We start from the raw sequence: 13,952 nt of genomic DNA on the forward strand, positions 1-13,952 counted from the left end.
TTTTAATTCTAATATGACTTATGGAAAACTTGAAGTTCTTGTTCATTTTGAGATGTGACACAACTTTTCTTTAAAGTAAGTGCACATTTTCCCAGGCTTCACCTGGGTAAAAAAGAGCTGCTATTAATGAAACCCTGGAAGAGATGACTAATGTATTGTTGATGCTTAAATAACACTTTACTTGTAATTATTAAAAAACTTCCCTCCCTTTTTCTTTCTGAGCAGTGGTGTTGTTCAGATATTATCTTCTGCAGCCTGTTGGAATGGAAGTTTTCTTGAAAAAAAGTAAGTGACTTGGAGTCTTACAGAATACCCACATTTGATGTGGTTATAATACTCAGCAAAGGCTGTGAAAGACTTCTGTTCTCTTGATGGTAGTTGGCCTTAATTCGGTGCATAAGCTGATGACTTGTACAAAAATTGGGCTGCCTAATAATGGTGAATGAGAGGACATCAGGAAGGGCAGTGCTGATTCATGCCTGGCTGGCAGAGAAGCAGATTAGCAAAGAGAGAGACAGTATCTCAGAAAGAATTTCTGTAATCAAAAATGAGATTTTTGAAGGTATTCTAAAATGTTACTGCCACCACATGTACTGTATTGGTTCTTAAATTCTTAATTTTTTAATCCCCTTGCTTTGGTTTGGTTTCTCGTAGGTCTCTCCCCCACCCACCCGAAAAAAAAGAGGGAGCTTAGGGGGAAGTTCCAGGGAGGCTTCAGGGCTCCTTGGACTCAGGTCCAACCCAGCTCACCAGGAAGTCACATTTGGGCTGAACTCCCAGGTAGTAAATAGAGTGTTTGGACTTATCCCTTCTGCAAGTATCCCCCTGAGGAACATGGTGCAGCAGAAGGGTCTTCTCATGGGTTCTGATCTTCAGTGATTCCAAGTCCTGACCATTTCTCAGTACTTTCTGCCAGAGACCAGGCTAATAAAATCTCAGGAAAACTTAGACTTCATGTCTGTATGTGACTCCTATTGCCCCCCAAAATGATGTCCCTAACTGGGTTGCAGAGATTCTTCAGTTACAGTTAGAGATTAGGGCAGCTGGATTGAGCTTGTCCAATTCATTTCAGATTCAGTACTCAGCCTTCTGCTCCAGGGAAAAGTATTCTGGGTTGTGCTGACCTTGGTCTCTTAGAACTGTGGTTTCCAAAAGGGTGATCGCGATTCCCAGGGGACATTTGGTAATGGCTGGTGACAGTTTTGGTTGTTACAGTGGGGCATCCAGTGGGAAAATGCCTAGGAATCTGCCAGGCACTTTACGATCCCACCACTCAGCAATTATCTGGCCCCAAACGTCAGAAAGTCCTAAAAGGAGAACGCTAGTTCTAGCTTTTATGAAGGTTGGGAATGGCTGTTGGCCAGATGTATTGGTTATTCATCCTTAGTATTATGGATTTGTAGAGTTGTGGGTAAAGCCTTTTTTCTTTTTATTTTATTTTTTTTTTTTTATTGAAGGGTAGTTGACACACAGTATTACATTACATGAGTTTCAAGTGTACAACACAGTGGTAGAACATTTATATACATAATTCTAGGTTCCAGCTATCACCCTACCAGGCTGTTACAATATCTTGACTATATTCCTTATGCTATACATTACATCCCGGTTACTTATTTATTTTACCATTGGAAGTCTGTCCTTTTTTTTTTTTTTTTTTTGTGAGGGCATCTCTCATATTTATTGATCAAATGGTTGTTAACGACAATAAAATTCTGTATAGGGGAGTCAATTCTCAATGCACAATCATTATTCCACCCCAAGCCTAATTTTTGTCAGTCTCCAATCTTCTGAGGCATAACAAACAAGTTCTTACATGTAGAACAAATTCTTACATAATGAATAAGTTACATAGTGAACAGTACAAGGGCAGTCATCACAGAAACTTTCGGTTTTGCTCATGCATTATGAACTATAAACAGTCAGTTCAAATATGAATACTCATTTGGTTTTTATACTTGATTTATATGTGGATACCACATTTCTCTCTTTATTATTATTATTTTTAATAAAATGCTGAACCTTTTTTCTTTTTTTAACTGATAAGTGCAATTTTAGGAGTCCTGATGCAGAATCCATTGTGGGAAACCAATTAAATTGAATAGTAGATTCACAAAACATAAATAACATGTACATAAAGCATTTTGTTTTTACTTAACAGCAGAGCAGAAAGTACATCTAAGCAAATGGACTGTTATATATAGTATACCAGAATTAATTTCTGTTTGGGGCAGATTTATTTTTAGAACAAAAACAACAAGCAGAGCCCAAGCATCTCCTCTTGAGTTGACCATTCAGCTTCCAATACATATAATTATGACTTAAAAAAAAAAGTTAGAAACTCTACTTGTTTTTATATATTATAACATTGCTGTCAGACAGTGTTCAGACTGTCTGAATGTGTTCATTAGTCATAAACAGAAGCCTGGTTTGCAAGTAGATAGTTCTTTTGTAATTAATAGATGCTGTATGCTCAAGAGCAGGAATTTAAGAAACATTATCTAAGTCTATAAAAGACTAAGACTGTATTTAAGGTCAGAAAAATGATTAGTTGTTAGTAAGTTAGAAAAAGTAGCAGTTACATTAGTTCTTGGGTGAATGTAATTGTTATCCCTTGGTTAAGTAAGAGAGACATAAACTTTACATTTGTTGTAGATCTGATATTTAAAAAAAAAGAAATGCTTTAAGCATGGAGGTTCTACTTGCCATCTGTTGATGAGTGGCCCACTTTGCACAGGGCACATCTTTTTTGCACCTAGGCATGGCATGTACATCTATACTTGATGTACCACAATTACAGGAGAAAAGCAAAATGCAAGAGTAAATCAGGGATATAACGCTGCTTAGAAACTTCATCAGCCTCAAATTAAAAGAATGATCCTTGTACTTTGAATTGAATGAAACGATTTGAACATTTAAAAATGATCTTGAAGAAGGAATTACAGAGAATTTTATTCTATCGGGTTTCTCTAAAGTGTTGTATTTTTGAGCAGCTCATCTGCCAGGTCAAATTTAAATCAGATCAGTATGGACCGACAGTTACTTCTTTGTGTTTGTTTGTTTAGAATTGATGAACATTTTAAAACAAGCCCCAAAATCCCTGGCATTGACCTGAACTCAACTAGAGTGTTATTTGAGAAGTTAATGAGCTCTCAGCACTCCATGATTCTAGAACAGGTATGTTCTTTACATTTACAAAGTGTATTCTTAATAATGCATTTTTGCATTGAAGTAATTCAGCTTTAAAGAGAAACAAAAGAGTAAGATGAAAAGGCAAAAGTCTTACCTAAATCTTAACTCTTTGAAATATTCACTTTGAGAATTTGGCCTTTCACTTTCTTTGCAGCTTGAATCTTTGTAAGGAAATGCCCCTGCAGAGGAAGGTCGGTGTGGGCAGCCATTGTGGGCTTTCCTTTCCTGTCACTCATGTCCCCTGAGTGCCTAGGCCAGTGCCTGGCTCATGTTGGTAGGTCCTCAGCACATGTGGAGTGAATGGAAGTTGAGGGTCTATCAAATAGCTTACGAGTTTAGAAGTAAGGTAACTAGATCTCAGTTATGGTTGAATTTCTCAGTACTCTTTTCTCTCATACAGATCTTAAACAGCTTTGAAAGTTGCCTGATTCCTCAGCTGTCGAGTTCACCACCAGATGTTGAAGCAATGAGAATCTATCTAATACTGCCTGAGTTTCCCCTGCTCCAGGATTCCAAGTATTACACAACATTGACTATTCCGCTGGCTATGGCTATTCTGCGGCTGGATACAAACCCCAGCAAAGTCTTAGGTGAATTTCCTAAATTCAATGCCTGTCATTTTCTGCTTTTTATTTCACTTGTGTGACTGACCAATGGCTCTCAGAGGATTGAGATCCATGAATCTGTTTTCATTTACTATCCATAACATTCAAACCTTTCTTTCTTTGAATTAATTGCTAACTAGCCATATTTGCAGTTTGAGCAAATTGAGCCATTACTTAGGTTATTTGAAATGATTCATGCCAGACTAATCTAGATTTTTAAATATTCCCAATTAGATTTTCTAACTTTAAACTATTTTTTCTTCTCCTACACTTGTTGGTAGTTAATAGTGTCTCAAATTAGTGTCCATCTGTTGCTTTTTCTCCTATACCTAATTTAGGGGGTGGGACTGGAATGAACAGTTTTGGTGATACATGGGTCTCCAAAAAGGAGAGGAAAAAAATGACCTAGTGGAGACTTACCAAATGTTTGTTTTGTTTTTCTTTTTTAGGGCAGTTGAGTCCACACTGATTTTTGCAGGCTACGGACACTTTGCTGAGCTAAGAACCTTCCGTTCCTCAGTGAATTGGAGAGTGTCTCTCCTGGAAATAGCTCCTGAGATGTTTTTATTAATCAAGTGCAGAAAGTCTGTCACCTGGCTTTTTCCCTTTTTTTTTTTTCCTGGTAAATTTTTAGGTGTTCATTGCAACTCAGTAACTTCTGTGTTCCATATGGACTGGGATGTTACTTGAGTGTGTTCTCCCCATGACACCTGTGTTCCTGAGGATGGAATATGAGCTTTTTCATGTTGCTTCCACCTTTGCAGAAGATATAAAAGCAGAAATAATAATGAGAGCACAAATAGTAATATGTTAGTCCTTAATTTTATTTTTTTAAAATGAAGATCTCTTTGGGGCATATTTTCTTAGGTGTTCTAATAACTTGAGGTAGGGAGATGGCAACATCTGAAAGAATATTACCTAATGTTTATGCTTTGGAATTTTTAATTTTAATTTTTCTGGGTAGGATAGCACAAAGAGATCAAAACTGTTCTGTTTTATACTTGTTCTTAACTTCTAATTATAGAAATTTAAAAGAATACCCAAAGTAGAGAGATCACTACAGGTATGCATCACACAAATTGGTGATTATCAGTATGTTGCCCTTTTGTTTTATCTATTCCCCCTACCACTACCTTCTTATTTTTGCTGGCAGGTTTTATAAAAGTCTCAGACATCATATTATTTCATCTTTCAAATATTTCAGTATGGATGAATTTATTTCTAACAAAGTAGAAGCCAGTGGTACAGTCTTGTCTGGTTATGAGAAGGCATTGTTTGGTGAGAAATAGGCAATGTAGTTTTTCAACTAATTACATCTTCTTGAAGGGAAGGAATGGTTATTGTATTGGTGCTGCCTCTGGCTCATGTGGTCCTTTCCATTCCTGGTGACTGAGAAGAAGGCTGTAGGGACTAGAATGTAAGAATCCTCCTGCCAAAAATAAGTGCCTTAGCATCTTGTCCACATGTACCCTTGGAATTGAACTTCTGGGTTAGACTTCTGAAGGAGTCTCTGAGGAAAAAATCAGAACTAGCTTTACAAAAAAAGCTTCAGGGATTCTTGTTTAGCTGCTGCTCTCCAGAAGTGCTCTAATAGATTCTTCTTAAAGTCAGTTTTTGGGAAACTGTGTTTTAGACTAATGTTCATCTTCTAGCTGGAATGCTTTTTAGATAGTGAGCAAGACAATTTTCTGATCAAGATTACATGTTGAAATGTATCTTCTCTTTCTTTCTAAAGATAACTGGTGGTCTCAGGTATCCCCAATATATTTCATGAAGCTGATAAACCTCTATAAAGGTGCAGTCGTTTATCTACTGAGAGGAAGAAAGACATTCTTAATTCCTGTCCTCTTTAACAATTATGTTACAGCAGCTCTCAAGCTCTTGGAGAAGTTATATAAGGTGAGCATAGAGAGGACAGTGGGGAGAGGGGTGAATAGGTGGTAGGTCAAATGTCCTACTGAGGTAGTCTGTGGGAAGCTGTTTTCCAGTTGTTGTGGTTTTAGTTGTCTTATTTTGTTTTTCATCAGGTTAATCTTAAAGTGAAGCATGTGGAATATAATACATTTTACATTCCTGAGATTTCCAGTCTCGTGGACATTCAGGAAGACTACCTCATGTGGTTCTTGCATCAAGCAGGCATGGTAAGAGTTCATGCAAAGCAGATCTTAAAGCTTTAGTCTTCTCAGAGTACAGATTAGGACAAGAAAAATACATCTGAAACCTGTAATGTGTCCTTGACTTTGGAGTTAATGTCATACCTGTTAGTTATCTGCTGGCTTTGCATTCTTGAAACTGAAGTGCTTTGAGAAATTATAAATGGTCATAAGGAGTCATAAACAGGTAGTCACCTAGAATGGCACACATTTTAATTAGTTGCTGATATTTTGAAAGTGAAGGAATCTAAAGTAGTCACAGTCATAGAACCAGAAAGCAGTACGGTGGTTGCCAGGACTGGAGAGGTAAGTGGGGAGTTGTGCAGTGGGTACAGAATTTCAGCTTTGTAAGATGAAAAAGTTCTGGGGATCTGTTGCACAATAATGTGAATATAGTTAGCACAAACTGTACTCTAAAAATGGTAAAGATGGTAAACTTGATGGAAAGTCAAGACACATAAAATGAATTTCTAGCTTTTCCTGAAACTTGGACTATCTGACAACATGACCTGTCGTCCTGGAGGCCTGCAGTTGGTTGTAGTTCAGTAGTGGCCCTTAATTGAGGCTTCTGTGTGCTGCAGTCCGCACAGCCGCTTGACTTCAACACTGAGGAGAGAATCGTTTGCTAATTATCATCTTCTAACAGCTAACTTATTTCAGTTGTCTTCTGTCAACCTCCTGAACCCTGTAGGCCACCTCTGATTTAGGATTCTGTGTGTGAGAACTTGTATTAGAGACCTCACTCTCATTGTGTTAGACATACCACCCTTTAAAAACTGACTTTAAAAAGGGGACTGGATTCCTTCCTTCCACCCTTGACTTGACAAGAACTGCTCTGTTTGACTGCAGACTGGCTTGGGATATATGCAAGGCCTTTTAGGATCCCCCTTCTGTGAAGGATGTGTTCATCTGAGTTGTGTCAGAATGATAATTTGGTTTTTGCATTTAATGAAGCCATATGCAGCAGATACATTTGTAGTGAGTCCTTGGCAGTTGAACAGATTCTTCATCAACATTTAGGCATAATTTTCCCTGTGGTATTTTGGGAGGTCATCAGTGGTCTCCAAAAAAGCAAGGCACATAAGTAAGTTTAAGTGAGATTGGGTTTTTTGGAGTCAACTAATAGACATCAGTGCTAGACAGTATACTGTGTTTTTAATAAGATTTATGATTACCTTGAAAGAACAAAATGCATTTCAATAAAAATGGATCTAGAGTCTTTTTAAATGGGTTTATGGGAAATTTAACATGGAGGCTAGTAATGAACTTTGCTTTCTCCTGCTAATTTAGAAATCATAAAAAGAAGCTTTTCTGTTTTATTCTGTCAATAATTACTCATGAAATAATAAAATGTGAAGAGCTGAAATATGCCTTATGAATTATTTAGGTCAACTGCTTTATTTCCAGCTGAAGAAATTGAGGCCCAGAGGACTTAAAGAATTTTTCCACCAATTCAGTTAGCTGTAAAAGCCAAAAGTTCCTCTGAATTCTCATCTACCCACTCTGTGACCTGATGCTGAATAAAATAATTCCAATGAACCCTAATTCTTTTTGATATTGAAAAAGAAGTTCCTGGTGTTAAAATCTAGACTCTCATGACTGTAGTCTATGAATGGATGTACTTAAATGAGCAATTTGTAGAACTATTTTTATACTTCCTTTCTCTTAGCCTTTGATAAGCAAACATAGGTCTTGAATACCAGATGCTCATTTCTTCTTCAGTAATTAAGGTAGTTATTACAGAAAGATAGAAAATTAGGTGAAATTACTGTGTGACCTCTTGTGATATCTTTGGAATTTTTTCTATTATATAAGGTATAATACTCTTAGAAATTAAAGTTTATATTTTTTGATATATTGAATTTCAGCCTAAAATGCTAAAGCCATTTTGTATATAAATTTATGTATTTTTATCCAGTTTTAAGTGACAGTTATGAACAATAAGTAGATTTTCCCTCAGTTTCATTGAGGAATAATTGACAAATAAAATTGTGACTTTTGAAGTGTACAATGTGATGATTTGATACACATATACATTATGAAATAATTAACAAGATCAAGTTAATTAACATATCCATCACCTCACATAGTTAACTGATTTTATGTGTTTGTATGATAAGAACACTTAAGATCTACTCTCAGCAGATCGCAAGTACACAATCCCATGTTATTAACTGTAGTCAACATGCTGTACATTAGCTCTTCAGAACTTACTGTCTTACAACTGAAAGTTTGTTGTACCCTTTGACATCTCCCCGACTTTCTCACCTGCCCCAGTCCCTGGCAATCACTATTTCTTTGTTTCTAAGTTTGGCTCTTTTTTTAAATTTTAGATTCCACATGTAAGTGATACCATACAGTATTTGTCTTTCTCTGTTTGGCTTATTTCACTCAGTGTAATACCCTTGAGATTCACCTGTACTGTTGCAAGTGGCAGGAATTCCTTCTTTGTTATGGATTAATAATAATCCATTATATACATATAATAGAATATTGTGTGTATATATATATAATTTAACACACAAAACACTTTATATATATGTATATGTATACACTACAATAAATGGATTTTTGTGTGTCAAATTTTTTAGCTTGGTAGTAGTTGAGGCATATAGTTCAGAGCACTATAGCATATAGTTCAGAGCACATGATCTAGTCAAAACGATCTGGGTTCAAGTACCAACTCCGGCCTGCTACCCGTGTGACTTCAGGCAAGTTGATTTTATAGGCCTAGTGTTCCCATTTGTAAATGAGAATTGTAATAGTATTGTGAGAGTTAAATGGGAGAAAGCATGGAAAAGTTTTACTTGGCAGAGTACCTAGTGCCTGGCATATAATAAGCCCTCAATAACTATTTTTCAGTAAGCAGTTCTTGGCGACCTATAGTAAATCAAAGCCTACTAGTCGCTGGGGATGGAGACCTGTGGGGGACATGGTGGCTGCCTCTGTGGGGTGTTCAGTGCAGAGGCTACTGTGAAAAAGGAATTGCACAGGGATATAACATGTGCAAAGGACTATGAAACACAAAAAGAACATTCTAAAGTGGCTGGTTTTTGCTCATTTTAAAGAGGGGCTGGGACTGGTTTATTTCGATTAACTGCCATCATCTGCCTTGAAAACCAAATAATGCATTGAATGAGGGATGCTGTGGGCTCCCATACAAGGCCACACAAGTGAGAAAGTCAGTCACCCAAAGTAAATGAGAATGAGAGCTAACTTGGTATCTAGCTGTATGTGTCACTGGGGGATGATATTTTGGCCCCAGGTGCCAGTTTTGTGCATGGGTGAAATGAAGCAGCTGCTTTTGCCTCAGCCTTCAGTGCTGCTGGGAACCAGGCCTGCCGGCAGTGGCCATGGGAGCACCCGGTGGCAGGCAGGCCCCCGGCAGCTGCAGCCATGCTTCCTCCTTACACAGCTGATATTTGTGCGGTGCCTCCTGTCCTGGGGCACAGCCACATTTAAGAAACATTTACTTGAAATTAAAATATATATACATATATATATATATATATATATATATATATTTGCAGTTTTCCAGTTCTGTACCATGTACCTATTCATTGCTTTTATTTCGTATACTTAAAAAAATGAACTAAGGTCACAGTCAACTATTCAAGCAGGAACACCTGAAATGTGGTCCAGAGTACTTTCCTAGTTTTACGTTGGTTAGAATTCATTTTTGGGGAATAGATGGCCTAGAACAAGTGGCCTCTCAGGAGGGGATCACTTACCAGTTCATAGGCATCCTTCTAGCTTAAGGAGAGCAACTGTGGAGCAAAATCATCACACTGTTGTTTGAGTATTTATTTCACATAATATGAAAATGCCAGTACTCATACCATTTCTAAGTATTCATTCACAAAATAAAAATAAGTGAAGTTAAATTATTATATTCCAAATACATAAACTCCTATAGACTTATAAAAAAATCTGTAGATGTATAAACAGACCTTCATGAAGAAACAGGTTGGCTGCTGCTTTGACTGACTGCCCTTCCCTCCTTTGCTTTCCTTAGAGCTGACAGTGTGGTCCTCACCTTGGGTGTGTGGGTTCTTCTGGACCACCAACTCTCTGGCCTTGGCTCTGCTTCCTAACTGAGGCGGTTTTGGATTTCTTTCCAGTCAACTCACCCAACTGATACCCTGTCCTTTAAACTCCTCTCCTTCTGCAGAAGGGAGATCAGCCTACTTCCAAAACTGGGCTCGCTCGGGGGGTGGGGAACAGCCAGGCAAAAGGGTGATGGGAGGGACGAGGGCTGCAGAAGGTGGCTGTTAAAGGGGGGCTGGGAGGGCTTGTGGTAGGGCTTGCAGAGAAAGGGTGGTAGGAGAGAGGCAGAGAACTGGAGTGAGACTGAAGAAAGCTAAGAAATAAGAGCCAAAGATGCTGATTGATGTCTGAAAGCTATATTGCACCAACAAAAATACCAGTTATTTCAAAATACCAGAAATTAAAAATACTAGGTATAGTGGGATGCTGTAATGGCCACTGTTTTATGTCACTGTTGTTACTTGTCCCATAGTCACTTTTATATTTGAAGTGTTCAAAATTTTATCTTGCCTTATAGACCAACACACATTAAAGATCTTTCTTTTCCTTTGAGAATGAGCAAATAATGCTTAGAATAAACTGGTCTCTTCTGAGAGGAAGATTAGAAAATTCTGAACATTGGCAACAGTTTTAAACCCACTTCCTGGGATGGTCATACTTTTTGTGTAGGTACCTACCTAGGTTAGAAGATAATTTTGTGGAGTACTCTTTTATGGTGTGTGTTTTATTTTGTGCTTTCAATTCCCATTAGATAAGTAAGCAGTAGAGTGAGTCAAAATAGCCTGGATTATAAATGCACAATTCCATACCTTGTCTCAGTGGACTGCAATTGTCTCTCCAGTTAGTGTTTCAGTCTAGGGATATGTTCCAAGATCCCTAAAAGAACCTAGTTCTAAAGTATTAATAAGATGGATCTTATTTAAAATTGCTATTAAATGACTTAAGTGAAATATACACAAACACAAAAGGAGGTATCTATACACTTCTCATTCATAGAGCATTTAAACATGTATAAAGCAAATCAAATTTACAAATTAAATACAAGCAAAACTCTAAAAACAATAAAATGCAGATTATCCTGTGATTTAATGTGATGAGCAAAAATGTTTTACTGGAACCAGACCCCTCTTGTATTGTGGAATAGGACTGCTTTCCACATGGCGTGGGTGCTTGGGTACTTGAGTTCCTCAGCCTCTCTGTGCTGGGATGAGCCAGCTTTCTTTTCTCCTTTCAGCTGCAGTTAAACCTTCATTCATATAGCGAGCCAGGACTGTTCTGGCCTTTACCTGGGAGCAAGTGCATCTCTTACAAACGAAGACCACTTTTCCTCCTTTCTTACTAGCCTTGGACAAAACACCAATATATGATCATTCAGAAGTTTTCATTACTTTTGCTTAGGGTATCATTTTAAAAACCACAAAATTAAAATTCACAGAGCATTTTCAGGTCTCTGAGAAATATTACTGTAGATCAACATGATCTATATTGTAGATTTTTTTGGTTTGTGTCTATTAAATTAATGAATTAAGTTACATAACCTAATGAAAACTTTCAGAAGAAATTTCCTTTTTTTCCCTGATAAATGAAACTGTAGCATATGTCTTAGGTATGTTTCATTGTGGTTTTTTGTATTTTACTGTTATTTCCCTCCTCAAAAGTTTATTCAGATTTACTCACATATTGGTGGAGTATCTTCTGTATGCAAAGCACTGGCCTAATGATGAGTCAGGGAAAGCTTTCTAAATACTTGTTTTTTTCTAAGGGTAACCAACCTGTGTGTGTGTGTGTGTGTGTGTGTGTGTGTGTGTGTGTGTGTGTAAAAAGGTATGTAACATGCGAATAAAATGCAGTTTGCATTATTCACTACACCAACAAAATAAATATCTGAAGTCAACTGTGTAAAGCTCCTGATTTGGAATTAGATTTCTTATACAGGGAGAGTTCTGTTAATGCTGTGAATTATGGAGCTATTGAAATGGCCTTTAAAGGTCCTTTAAAATTATTTTAAAATTGTTTTTATGTATTTTTTCTCAGTCTGCGTCTGTCAAAACATCTGGTCTATTCCATCAAAAATGCAGTCAGTCATTCAAGTGATGTTAGTTCCAAGGTCAAGTGGTCAGATAGGTTATATGTTTTGTTATTTGTATTTTACATTTGCAAAGTTCAGGTTTTGCAATCCAAGTAAGAGACTTCTTATTTTTCTTTACACAGAAGGCTAGACCATCTATAATTCAGGTAAACTATTCTTTTTAAATTTACTTGTGTATTTTTCCAGCAGTGTTCTCTCTGGAATACTATAATATTGCCAGTAATGTGTTTTATTCTAGGATCCTGTAACACTTTGTTCCTACCCTTTCATCTTTGATGCCCAAGCCAAGACAAAGATGTTACAGACTGATGCGGAGCTACAGATGCAGGTAGCATAGCCATAAAAATCATTTTCTCTTCTTACTCTATTTCTTTCATCCTACACATACATTCAGTTGTAATTTTCCCTAATAAGAGAAAATACATTTGGGTGAAGGTCCATAACTTTTAGAACTGTTATAAATTTTTTGAGCAATTTTATGTTGAATATAACACAAATTATATGAATGCTGAAAAAATTCCTATTTACAAAAATCAGGGGTTGCCATGCATTTTCATAAAGGACCACACAGTGAATATTTTCGGGTTTTTGGGCTATACAGTCTACCTCAGTTATTCAACTCTGTCGTAGGACAAAAAGTGGTGATAGGCAACATATAAAGTGAACAGGCATGGTGGTATTCTAGTAAAACCTTACACTGAAATTCGAATTTTATATAGTTCTCATGTGTGGTAAGATATTCTTTTGATATTTTTCTCCCAACCATTTACAAATGTAAGAACCGGTTTTAACTCAAGAGCTGTGTAAGAACAGGCAGCAGGCTGGGTTTGGCATGTGGGCCATTGTTTGCTCACTCCTGATAAAGGGATAAGTCAGTGGAGCTTGGTAATTCTTTACTGAATAAAAACTTTATAAGTTATAGAGATTTGTTTATTTTAAATACACATTTTTATTATAAAATATTGGTTTTGATAAAGCATACAAAGACGTGTGAGTTAGCAATCTAAATCTGTCAGTTCCCACTGTTTGTAGATAATGACTTCATCTGTCTCTCTCTAGCTGTCTATGTATAACTATACATAGATATGTATTCGCAGTGATATATCCATGATATTAACAATTTAAAGATTTTCCAGAGAAAATAGACATTTTTGAAAGAATAAAAACTATTTACCAATTGGTTATTAGGTTTATTTTCCTGCCATTTGGGAAGTCATGGTTTTTACCCACTTTCCGTATGTTTCTTCTACTGTGATATCATTTCAGTCTTAATTAGCTGGCTTAAGTCATTTTCCTGGAACTGGTTGTGGATCAGGTGGTACGTAAACTTTCAGTTAATCTCTGAGTTCAGGTTAGAAAGATTTGAGTGTTTTGTAAACATGAGTGACTTAGAAAATCTACTAGAAAAGTGAAGAGGGAAATAAAAAAGACCAAAATGGAGATGCAGTCAGGCCGTTCCCCACCCAGCCCAGCTCCAAAGGCACAGCAGGCTGCCGTCCCCCGTGACGGCGCGCTCTAGGTGATTGTGCTCTCGGGTGTACCCTTCAGGTGGCGGTCAATGGAGCCAGCCTGCAGAACGTCTTCATGCTTCTCACCTTGGAGCCTCTGCTGGCCAGAAGCCCCTTCCTGGTCCTTCACGTTCGCAGGAACAACCTTGTTGGAGATGCCCTGAGAGAGCTGAGCATTCATTCTGATGTTGATTTGAAAAAGCCTCTCAAAGTGAGCTCTTCAGTTTATTCCTCTAAATACCTTCCTCAGGTTTCTTTAAACAGTGTTGAAGCAGCAAAGATCTTATTAAAATTGTGGAGTGCAGCCATTCTTTCTTTCTTTCACTCATTTTACAAGAATTGAATCATCTCCTGTCAA

General features: G+C 37.2%; 1 protein-coding gene across 26 annotated transcripts in view; it reads left to right on the forward strand.

Annotated features, from left to right (window-relative positions):
* HERC3 (HECT and RLD domain containing E3 ubiquitin protein ligase 3) overlaps positions 1–13,952 on the forward strand; it is a 113,853-nt gene that overhangs the window by 61,184 nt on the left and 38,717 nt on the right. For 24 of the 26 annotated variants that reach the window (XM_036922115.2, XM_036922121.2, XM_057502435.1 and 21 more), the window contains 8 exons: positions 226–285; positions 3,066–3,177; positions 3,593–3,782; positions 5,533–5,696; positions 5,825–5,938; positions 12,209–12,232; positions 12,325–12,414; positions 13,635–13,805. In XM_036922115.2, coding sequence (XP_036778010.2) covers positions 226–285; positions 3,066–3,177; positions 3,593–3,782; positions 5,533–5,696; positions 5,825–5,938; positions 12,209–12,232; positions 12,325–12,414; positions 13,635–13,805 — 925 coding nt within the window. The remainder of the gene's footprint in view (positions 1–225; positions 286–3,065; positions 3,178–3,592; positions 3,783–5,532; positions 5,697–5,824; positions 5,939–12,208; positions 12,233–12,324; positions 12,415–13,634; positions 13,806–13,952) is intronic. The other 2 variants (XM_036922120.2, XM_036922124.2) reach the window with 1 other exon arrangement.

The sequence above is a fragment of the Manis pentadactyla genome, chromosome 5 (assembly GCF_030020395.1).
Source record: "Manis pentadactyla isolate mManPen7 chromosome 5, mManPen7.hap1, whole genome shotgun sequence".
NCBI classification, from domain to species: Eukaryota; Metazoa; Chordata; class Mammalia; order Pholidota; family Manidae; genus Manis; species Manis pentadactyla.